At 38.9% G+C, this 12,440-nt stretch overlaps 1 protein-coding gene across 1 annotated transcript in view; it reads right to left on the bottom strand.

The window, feature by feature from the left end:
* Positions 1–12,440, bottom strand: part of SEMA3D (semaphorin 3D) — a 120,314-nt gene that overhangs the window by 24,422 nt on the left and 83,452 nt on the right. The window contains exon 11 of the mRNA XM_018569970.1: positions 7,857–7,864. Coding sequence (XP_018425472.1) covers positions 7,857–7,864 — 8 coding nt within the window. The remainder of the gene's footprint in view (positions 1–7,856; positions 7,865–12,440) is intronic.

Genomic DNA, 12,440 nt, shown 5'->3' on the forward strand with positions numbered 1-12,440 from the left:
TACACAAATATATATTACACAAATATATATATATATCTATATATATATATATATAGATATCTATATATAGATATATATACACACACACACACTATATTGTTTTTGTGCTTCTATCACAAGGCTGTAGTTATTATGGTCTTAGTGATTGCAAGCGACATACACTTGTAAATTTTACCGTTTTAAACCAAGGTCCTCAATCAATACTCTCTTCACCCAAATGGGCACTCTTTACCCCTTGCATGGTGGATAATATTATTGCCAATTTGACTATAATGCTCAGTGACATTTTTGTGGAAAAAAAGAATCTACAAATGGTGAAAGCCTTCTTTCAGGAAACAGGAACACAAAGCTGCTACTTTCAGATGAAATTCCCTTCCCTTACAATTGCTGTGGTCTCCCAAGGTCTTCTACTATTGATAAACACAGTCACATAATATCTTCAGTGCTGACCAAACTTTAGACTTCATTTGATCCACTGCTGACGTGAGGCTGAGCCCTTTACCAGGGATGTCAGCCCTCCAAAACAGAGCATGGGATCTCCTCTGTAGATCAAGCAAAAACAAAAGAAAAGAAGGGAAGAGCACCTTCTTTCCTCTTGTTGTTGCGTCTTCTACTGTGATAGATTTTAGTCCACACATAGGGCCATATTTGAAGATTTAATGCACATCTAAATATTGGTGTCCCTTCATAAAGAACTCTTTTGTCCATGCTTCCCGATGGGTATGTAAAGAAGCACCAAGTCAGCCAAGTCACAAGAGCCAATAAAGTTTAAAGGATTGGAAAACTCAGCCCCCTTTCTATAAAAATGTAGGCTCAAAGCAACCATATTTTCAGTGTGGGTGGACACTGTTAGGGAGAGCTTATTTATTTATTTATACTAATTGTGACTCAACTTAGACTTTAACTTCAAAGGGGTTTGCCACAAAAGTGCACCAACTTTGAGCAAGATTCTCAAAACTGTTTGTGACCAAACCTGGGCAGATTTGTTAACCCTAAAGTTTATGTATTATTAGTACAGGGCTGACTATTCCACATAAATATAACATAGGAAAGTTGCCTAACACAAGAGCTGCATTCCAGTGTATTATTTCTTTTACACTGAAAGTGATACTGAATTATACTGTCTAAGGAAGAGAGTAAACTTGTATGCAAAAACAACAGTTCTTAGCTACTTGAATAGTTTATGGCATGCTACAGAGTTTATGGAAACTTGGTTTATTTGGCAGCATTCTTAGAAAAATACATTAAAAGTTATTCCACTCTCAGCAGTTTCCATCCAAAATGTATGTGTCGTAATTTAAGTTTAACAGCACGGTGTATTACGTTCTGCAATGCATTTATCATAACAAGATAAAGCAATAATTGTTTAGGGAGTGTTGTAAAAAAAATGTTCATATTGCCACAAAGGTCACTTGTATAAATTAGGACAGCAAAGTGAGTTTTCAAAAAAGCTTAATTGGTAAATCTAATTTCATACCGGAAGTATTATATCAAATGATAAACTAATTTAGAAGAGCAGACAAATTATTGCCCAACAGTGTTTAATAGACATCTCTTAAGATGCATTTTTATTTGTGCAAAAAACATTTACTACAAGATTGTTTTTGTTAAATCCCACCCTTCACACTTTTTACCACTGATATAAACTCTTTTGCTAGAATTTACATCTAATATTAATTAAATGTCTAACAAACACTCTCTACAAGAATAATGCTATTTGAAATCCAAATCTAGAAGCATTGACTTCTGGCAAGACCTTTTTATGGAAAACTAATCAAGACACGAGGTTAAAGCAGTTTTAAGTGTCAAAGCAGCAATGATCATAAAGCAAACTGTATTGCAAATTAGTGATGTAAGCTACCATCTGGACTCACCCTGGAAAACACACTGCGGTTTACCCAGCAAAGTAAATGTCCACTTTGCAAAGCAAATGCTAGTGAATAATGTGAAGCTTTGATAACTTTAAATACACAATTATATGTGGGCACCATAGTGGCATAGTGGTTAGCACTTCTACCTTGCAACACTATCTGCAAGGAGTTTGCATGTTCTCCCTGTGCTTCTGAGGGTTTCCTTGGGGTATTCCAGTTTCCTCCCACACTCTAAAGACATGCTGGAAGGGTTAATTGGCTGCTGTCTAAATTGGCCCTGTACGTATGCATATGATAGGTTGTAAGCACCTTGGGCACAGGGACAGATGTGAATGTGCAATGTATAAATACCTATAAAAATATGTAGATATTTTATAGTATAGTGGATAGTATATTATATACAAGTATGTGTGAGGGAAAATAAAAAAACAAAAAACAAAAGAAAAAAACATTTTTAGTTGGGTATTCAACACACCATCACCGTATTCACTAAAATTCACTTTGCAGAGTGATTATTCACTTTCCTGTTTGAGCAACCTCTACTCCTTTAGCAAATCAATCAATCAAATCAATGAAAACCTTCAATTCTCTGACCTCTTAACTCCTGTGATCTCTAAACTCATCTATAATGTCCACAAGCAATGCACTATTACTTTATATGAAGATTTTTGCGACGCTAAATCCCCTAAAGTGCTATAAAATTTAATGTGCCATGAAACAAAACAATCTTATATTCGTGACCAAAAAGTGTCCTTATTCAGAAAAATGTAAACTGTGAAATTTATACAACCAAAAGTGAGACCATTGGTTGTATAAATTTCACAGTTTACATTTTTCTGAATAAGGACACTTTTTGGTCACGAATATAAGATTGTATTGTTTCATGGCACATTACATTTTATAGCACTTTAGGGGATTTAGCGCCACAAAATCTTCATATAAATTTCTAAGGCTTTTCCGTCTGTTATTGTGGCAGCTTTATTTCCCATATTACTAATATCTTATCCACAAGCGCAGATCAACAGTTCCAATGCACTATTACTTGTTGCTGTAATTAGTAAATTAAACAAAAAAGGAATATCTCTGTAGTTGCCGACTTTCAGGGTGCTCAGCCCCTTGCCATTGGTGGCTTGAATCACCTGGGTATGCTAAAGCAGCCTAGTTCACGTTTCATCTAGTTTTTTGATGACACTATCCACGGAAGCAAATCTGCTTTACCGTGGTCAGTTTATGTTCTTTCAACTTGTAAAAGGAGCCACAAGATTATGTGCTTGTAGTTTCACAATCAGCCTGTGATACCATAGCTTGACATACACCCCCCTACCCAGCCCTGCTCACTTTGATTGACTGTGGCTCAGAGTAGGAGCCACGCTGTCACAAGAGCAGCTGATCTTTGTTATAACTCCTATCTAACCACTTCCCCAGCCAAGCTAAAACGGCTTTAGAACAGAGCTCTGTGGTCACAGCACCACTGAGATAAAGTGAGTTTTAAAATACTCTTCAAGATGTGTTAACATTTTTAATGACTGTTTTACATATGCATAACTACATATGATCTAATAGCCTACCTGTTAACTTAGGAGTTCATATGAGCTTTATGTTCATTTACAAAGATGAACTGGTTGCAGTTACATTTGCATGGCATCTTCCTACCCACAGCTGCTGCTGCTGCTGCTGGAGGAAAGTGGGGTGCATACATTGCAATAGATGTTAGAGCAAGCCTAATAAAATACACAACCTTTAACTCAAAGAATACTATGATGGTACAGTGAAAAATCAAATGTATGCTTCCAAACTGTATGCATGCATTTTCTATTTATGAATGGAACTTTTTACTTGAGTGGACATATGCCCAGATGTTTTGGTTTACCTCTAGCATTTTTCCTAATTAAGGTTCGTTTACATTGACTGTGTGTGGTTGCTCCAACACACAGTTGATCATAAAGTTTCATAGAAGAAATGCCAGACTACAAAGACATGGAACAGCAGCCATATTGGCACAAGACAAAAGCACATCTTAAAAAGGAAATAGCATGCACTTCTAAAACAAAATGCCAAGGAGTGAAGTTTATGCACAGACTAGATGGGCAGATCGATTTTCCATCTGTCAGGTTTTATCATTTTCTGTTGGTTTCTACCATGGTAGATGAGAATTTGGTAAGAAATCTATTCTACCAACATATGTAATTGCATATAGAGGTAACATCTATGCAAGTCTCCATGCTAGTCTCCTTAACAAATTTAAGAACATTTGTAGGTGGGGGTGGTTTACTCACACCGGCAAATACTGTATAAGCTTCATCCACCACCAAGTAACACCGAACTTTTAATAGACATGCTTAAACATTTCTGTGTTGCAGAAAGGTCACTGATGGGTTCATTTTTGTACGCTGGGGGTAGGTGACTGAAGGGTTAATGGTAATCCTGTGGTGGCTGCTCTGCTGGTGTAAAACTGGCTTGAGAGCTTTGTGTACTAGGAGGGGCGATCTTCTTACTGGTATGGATACTGGTGAATGAAATGTGTGTGCTGGGGACATGATACAGGGGTAGGATCACTGTGTGTCCTTACACACACACACACACACACAAAATCCTGGACTACAAACACACTCTACAGTTATTAAGAAGCAATGAGAAATCTACTGCTGCATAGGGGGAGGAATCATAGTCTGCTGCTTCGCTCTGAGTTCTGGGCCTCAAGGCTGTGTGCCAGGGCTCAGTGTGCAAAGTCTATGGGTAGGACATGGATAGTGTTCAATATGAAAATTGTGTGGTGGGAGTGTATGACTGCAGACTGAAGCATCTCTGTTAGAGAAACTGTATTGTGTGTGAGGGTAAAGGGACCCAGAGGAAGGACCGATGTGTGTGTGTGCTTGGCGTAGGATCTTACAAGGGAAAGAACAGTTTGTGTGTTGGCGGTGTGATATCACTGGGGAAAGACCAGGAAAAGGCTGATTTGCATAGTGGTAAAATGAAACCCTGACTAAGGCATTATCCTATTAACTCCGGTGCAATGATGGATAGCGACATTAAATCACTACATAAATTATATGGGAAAGGAGTTTAAAACCCATTCAAATTAATAAATTAACTCTAAAGTATCAACCCTATACTCAGGGTTAGATTTTTATCACACGTGCCTGCAGGCATTGTCACACAAACTTTGGCACTTAAGGGAAGACCACTTTGCTAGGATGACATGGAACATTTCCCTGTTTTCCTGGTTTAGACCTGGCTTTGAATATTATTAATATTATTATTATAATACAGGATTTATATAGCACCAACAGTTTGCTCATCGCTTTATATATTTTGGCACTGTTGAAAAAGGCTTATATGATGGCGGTATTTCTATTGATGATAGGAAATTGTTTTTTCCATTATCACAAGAAAAAGCTGCATCTTTGCTCTGGCAGTCAATAGGTACATGTCTACTATGCTTAATAGTAAAGGCCTTCTCATCTTTCTAGTACATTGTTTATATAGTGAATAAAACAATCAATTTTCCTAAACATGTGTTTAGTTCTCAGAATTAGTGTGATACATGGTCACCTGCACCCATACAGTTCCTTCAGCACCCATACTGAGAAACAACATTTCAATTTCAAAGATTCAACTCTGACCAGAGAGAGCGAATACAAAGCTCATATATCAGGGTGGTGCAAAATGACACTAATCTAACACTGACAGGTTTTGTTTAAAATTTGGGATTAGGTCAAACTGGAAACCAAGGTAAATAAAAATACTTATTGACAAATTAGCACATCACAAGGTTCAATTCATGTAAACATCTCAAAATTTATCAATGTAGCACATTCCTTTCCTGAGTTACTGCATTCAACCATATCAGCTTCTATTGTGATTGAATCTGATTGATGATGCAATTGCAGTTACTGTGTACACAAATGGAATAACAAAATAAATGTATCTTTAAGAAACAGGACATAGTCTGTTTATCAAAAAGAAAAATGGAAATGCATCAGTTAAAACCAAAGAATTCTTCACAATGTCTGAATATGTACTTGACACTGGTCAAAGAATGCTTTTGGATATGCAGAAAAAGCCAAGCTTTTACAATGAAGCAATTTTTAGCAAGCAGACAAATGAATGGTCCCTATGTCTCTATTTGCTAAATGGAAACTTTAAGGCAGCAGCTGAGTTTATTTATCAGTGACGCATTTTGTAACTATTACGTTTCATCACTGGCGTCTGTTTTTTATTTGAGCAAGATATTTATGTTTTGTTTTTCACAATAATCCACTTCCATCTGTGATAATTACTAGACAGAGTGCTTTTCAAACAACTTTAAGATGAAACCTGTAGGGTTTAAATATAATCTTGTTTTCTCTGGCTCTAAATGAATATTGTATTGTATCAGTGCAAGAATTTACACCTGCTCATTTATATGGTAACACAAACAGAGAATGTTTGAGACAGAAAAGTAAACTTTGATTAAATATTGCGTTATTGGAAAACTTTACAGTTTACAAGTACCAGGCACAAAACCAATGCTATTTTAAACATGTTACTGAGTATTAAATATGCTGTTGCATTCATAGTACAGAACGATAATATTCTTATGTATTCCCACTTACAATCCCTGACCTGTGAAAGCTGGTTGGATTTGGTCATATGGTCACACAACAGCATCATATGAACTTACTAGGCTCCTTATGTCATCCAAAAGTAAAATGATAATGTTAATAGTAGGGCTGTGCAAATTAACGATTCATTTCTCGATTAATCGTTAATCTTTTTGATCGATTAAAAATGTTTTGATCGATTACAAATTTTTAAAATCTTTTTGCACGAGCGCCAGCCAAAGCATTAGTTTATACACATACACACAGCAATGAAGTAATAAAATGAACTAGGATCACACTAATCCAGCACATTATTATTGTGAGTTGCCCCACTCAAGCGGCGGCCATATTGAGTGGGGCACGTGAGATTAATAACGTGCTGGATTAGTGTGATCCTAGTTCATTTTATTACTTCATTGCTGTGCTGTATGTGTATAGGCCAATGTAGTTGGATCTGTATGTGCGTTATAATTAATCAAAATTAATCGATTAATCGATTTTAAAAAATAGCTTTTGCCAATAACATCAAATGAGGCTTCAGCTTTCATATTTTTAACTCAATTGCACCATTAGTTGATCATGAGCATAGGAGGTAAGCTCAGCGATGTATCCAGTGTATGGCACATATGACACATGACCTGGGTGTGGGGGCACTGCTCCGTGGGTCAACAAAAGTTCACCGACCCATGGAGACAGGTGACACTTTTTTCTTGCCCCACCCCTCTTCCATACACATCTCACCGCTCTTAGCAACCAGGGGCGCTCTGGCTGGAATCCCGCCCAGCTCCTAGCAACCACTGACGTCACTGGTTGCCAGAAGCTGGGCAGGACGCCAGCCACAGAGTCCCAGGTTGCTAAGAGCAGGACAGGGAGATGTGTAAGTGCATGTGGGTGGGGCGCTGACTAGAGATGGGCTCAATGTTCGAGTCGAAGAACAGTTCAACTCAAACATCGGCAATTCGTGTGCTAGGCGAACACACAAACTATCAGGGTGTTTGGTGGGCTGTTCACCGGCCGAGCGCCCCACAAGGCACTGCGCACCACACAGTGCCTTGTGAAGCCCTGTTTGGGTAAAGCAATGACCTGTGGTCAGGTGCAAGACTTTACCCAATCACAGCACAGTGCACTGTGAGAGCCATGATTGGGCAAAGTAATGATGACTTTGCCCAATCATGGCTCACACAGCTAAGACCTGTCAGGTGCCTGACAAATGTAAACAGTTGGATGGAGCTAGCTAGCTGTCAGCGCTAGCTCCGCCCAATTGTTGATATTTTTTCTATATACAGTAAATGTCACTTTTTGTTGCAGCAGGTTCTATACATCGTACAGATGCGCCACTTTACAGGCAGTTTAAGGGGATCCCCAAGGCCCTTATACATCTCACCACCCAGCTCTTAGCAACCTGGGACACTCTGGCCAGCGTCCTGCCCAGCAACTGGCAACCAGTTGGTGCAATTTGTTATATATACGCCTCTGGGTAAGCTCCATGGTTCAAATAATCAAAATACACTATGGTATTTGATCAATGGCAGCCTAAGCACCACATCATTCTAAAGAAACTGAGAGGTTGGAAGACGTTTTTTCTGCATGGGATCATGAGCATGGGAAGTGAGCCCCATTTTTTTGCCTTCCTCTGGATCAACAGGGGGTATCTGTGGGCATTGCGTTCTGTTTTTGCTTTTTCTTCTTATCCTTATAGGTTGAACTTGATGGACTTGTGTCTCCGTTCACCCTGGCAAACTATGTAACTGTTTAAATCTTAAAAATGCATTTTTAATATATCTCATCAATGACAATACACGCATTATGCTAAATCATTGATATATTAACTCAGTTGAATATTTGGTGTAATATATTTTCTGAGAGTGCAATGGCCAACATATACATAGAAATCCATTTTTTGATATTGACCACTGAGCAATAACCTATATACTTCTAACCGAAAAGATCCTGTTGATCACTTTTAAAAGTGGTGATATAGGTGAGGAAATTCTTGAACACTGCAGGAAAAACATTAGCTTATACTACAGACAAAAGTCGTGAAAAGTAAATGTATCTAATTATTTACTAAATCTTTGAAAACTACTATGAAAAAAAGTATTGGTCATGCAAAATGTGATATGTGTATAAAGGCTATGGACATATATGGTGGACTCCTGTTAAGCATCAAGTCATTTGAAATGGAATGCTTTCTTTGCAAAGTAGTGAAGACCATCTGTCCATTTCAGAGCTCACAGGGAGTGGTATAAAGGAGTCATATAAGCTGGTATGTTAAAAAGTTATACCCATGAAACAAACTAATTCAAAGGAAAAAACTTACTATAATGGAAAACACATGTGGCCTTTATAATGCCATTAGAAAGGCAACCATTCATCACTCAGTGTCTATAGACAGATAAATGTATATTGAGAGGCAGATTATAATACCTGCATGTGGAAGGGACTTCTATTTACAGGTGGAGTACACAGTTGATAGAGGAGAATATTATACATGATAATGAATGCCTTACACTGATTGATGAGGCTCACTCGACTATAAGATGGCTTCTTAGAATCCTGTTATCTGCTTAAAAGTTTAGAATTCTTTACTGACATCTAATAATTTACTAAAATATCACAAGAGATAGATAGAAAGAAATAATGCCAAGATGTATATGCTTTGTGAAGGCTGCAAAAGCCATCATGGATCACAACTATTTAAATATAATATACAGTAAATATTATTTTATATGTAAATTATGCCACCATAGTCTTATAACCGCGGATGTAAATATGTGTACGGCACTTATATAATCAATTGCATGGATACAGCCATTTATTAAAACTAATTAAAGAAGTGCAGACTCAGATGTGTGCTAATCTGCACTGGAAGAACAACTGATCTCTGGTTGGTTTCCATTGGTAACACTTCCACTTTCTTTTCCTTCACTACACTTGTGAATGCCCCTCATAATGTTTCATGGTTATATACATATAGTTCTACAAGTCTAAAGCCACAAACCCAAATCATACTAGTTTACAATGTATGCCATTTCCTGTAGGCATGCAGAAAGTTGTAGTTAAGGAAACATTTAAGTGAACAATTTAAGAGTTTGTTTTGTCGCAGAATAATAATATAATTAAGTGCCTTTCTTTTAGATGCTGGAAATATTTAGTCTAACAGCTTCAATTTATGATCTTCAGAGGAATGTTTTATATTCTGATGTCTGTGCAGATAGGGGCTCTATAAATAATTCTGTTTACTTTGATGCATTTTCTGTGCGTCCCACAAGACAATGACCAGCACAATCAGAGGTTACCATCTTCCTATTATAAGACACACGCAAGAAAACAATACTATTCTGGAGGGTTTAAAGAGTATTTTCCACATGCAGAAAAAACAGAAAAAATATATTGTAAATAAACCAGATTCTGTGATAATCCTCAGTGTTTCCTATGTTACAATTTGTTTTTGCCATTTTCTTGCCATTTTTAATGTACTCACTTGATTATTAGTTTAAAAATAGAAACTATAAAATTAACGGTATTGTGTACTTATTCAGTACCTTGTACAAAAGCAAGGAAATCAATAAGTATACAAATATAAAAATGATCATTAGTACTAAAATATGATATTCTGTATTAAGCTAACAAATGTAATTATGGTATTCCGAACAGTTCCTTTTTTGATTTAACCCATTTCATTTTTTATATTGATCTCAACATTTAGAGGTTTATCACAATGGAGCCGAAGTTTTCAGCTGTAGCTTCGGCTGATCCTTTGGCTCACTTCGGCCGCCTGATCAGAAGGGCTGCTGTACAGGCTATTCACAATAGCCCGTACAGCAATCGAAGGCAGCTGAGCAGCTCAGCTGTGCCGAATGCATATGCTTCAGCTCAGCTGAGCCGTAGTGACAGCTGAAGTGTGGAGAAAGGTCGTCCAAATGGCCGACCGTTCCCCACGGAGATGACAGCATCACCACTCCGTCCCAGTTGTAATGACAGATCAATATCCTCGAATGACCTGGGGACGCTGATCTGTCATTGAACAACTGTTAAAAAAAAATGCATTTTTTTATTTCGTCAAGTCGTCGTCATCGTGGACAACGCTGGACGCTGTGATTGACCTTAGGATTACATCAGTGGATCCATTTTTGTTTCTTTGTTTTTTCAATAAGGGACTTGTCAAAATCCTTTGTTGTTGTTTTTTCTTGTCAAAATCCTTTTTTGTGTTTTTTTTAATTAAACAATTTTTTCTAAAAGTCTGGACTTTTTTATATTTATATTAACGCTTTAGTGAATGGGCAGGGGTACCCCTTATTCATTCACACGGGGGGGGGGGAGTGCATCTGGGTGCCCCTTTATTATTGAATAAGCCCTTCTACTCACACCCCCACAACCAACGCCCCAGGGCTGGTTGGAAAAAGGCCCTTGTCCCCATTGGCACAGGGACAAGGTGCTTTTCCAGGGGTGACCCTGGAAAAGCACCCTCCCAGTACCGAGGGTATGTGGCCTGGTGCTTGCTCATCTTCCCCCTCTCCTGCCCTGCCAGGCCTGTGCTCGGATCAAGGGTCAGGTTGGGAATTCTAGGGGGACCCCTTGTCTTTTTTCCCCATTTTTGGGGGTTGGGTCCCTCCTAAAATTCCTACCAAACCTAAAGGGCCTGTATGACTCCTGGGGGGGAACCCCATGCTTTTTTTTAATTTTACCTTGGGGTCCCTCCTAACTTTTTATACTCACACCCCCACAACCAACGCCCCAGGGCTGGTTGGAAAAAGGCCCTTGTCCCCATTGGCACAGGGACAAGGTGCTTTTCCAGGGGTGACCCTGGAAAAGCACCCTCCCAGTACCGAGGGTATGTGGCCTGGTGCTTGCTCATCTTCCCCCTCTCCTGCCCTGCCAGGCCTGTGCTCGGATCAAGGGTCAGGTTGGGAATTCTAGGGGGACCCCTTGTCTTTTTTCCCCATTTTTGGGGGTTGGGTCCCTCCTAAAATTCCTACCAAACCTAAAGGGCCTGTATGACTCCTGGGGGGGAACCCCATGCTTTTTTTTAATTTTACCTTGGGGTCCCTCCTAACTTTTTTCTTTAAAATTTTTATAATAGTTTTTTGACTTTTTTTATTTTTCTATTTTTTACATTTAAATAATTTTTAAACATTGACCAGTGAAGCGTCTTCAAGAAAAATACAGCAAGTCCAGTTGCCTTGAACCTTCACAGACACAATTTTTAAACATTGGTGTTTTTTTCCCCATTTGTTTACATTATTTTCTATTCTGCTTGCTACCTCGAAGGTAGTGAGCAGAATAGCCGAGCCGAATGCCGCTCTGCTGCATTTGGCTATTCACTCACTGCCGTTCGGCCCCCATAAGAATGGGGTGAAAGCCAGCGAGTGAGCTGCCGGAGCTTCGGCTCAGCCGATCCAGATGTTGTTGCACTTCGGCTCTGCATGCTGGGCTGACCGATGTACGGCTGATTTTAGCCGATGTACGGCTGCAATCAGCTGTACAGAGCTGAAGTGAATAGCCGAACGTCGTTCGGCTCTGTTCACTTCGGCTGCGTGTTTCACTCAGCTGCCTTCAAAATCAGCCATACTGAGCTGAAGTGAATAGCTGAACCCCCTTACTGTATATGCAGATCAAGTCTTCCAGCAAAAGTGACAGTGATTGGTTGGGACACATTTACATGGGTGGTACTTCAGCTGACTAGGATTACAGATTGGCAATATAAGTGTAACAGACTTACAACACTGCTTAACTATCACTACCCCACCACTTTGTTTCCCTACCAGATTTAGAAGAATAAGGCCTGTGTCAGCTCCAAGCTGTTCCTAGTCTGAGCTGAGGTCTCTTGCTCTGCCATATGTGACAGCACTGATGCTTGAGTGTCCAATCGCTAAGCACTAGTGCTCACTGCCTTTATTCCAGTATGGGTAGAGAGAGAGAGAGAGCCACATGATTTCCCACATCTGGATGTACTAAACATTTTGCTATATATAAAAGCACTTTG

This window comes from Nanorana parkeri, unplaced genomic scaffold, assembly GCF_000935625.1.
Source record: "Nanorana parkeri isolate BGI_ZX_2015 unplaced genomic scaffold, ASM93562v1 scaffold1435, whole genome shotgun sequence".
In the NCBI taxonomy this organism is placed as follows: Eukaryota; Metazoa; Chordata; class Amphibia; order Anura; family Dicroglossidae; genus Nanorana; species Nanorana parkeri.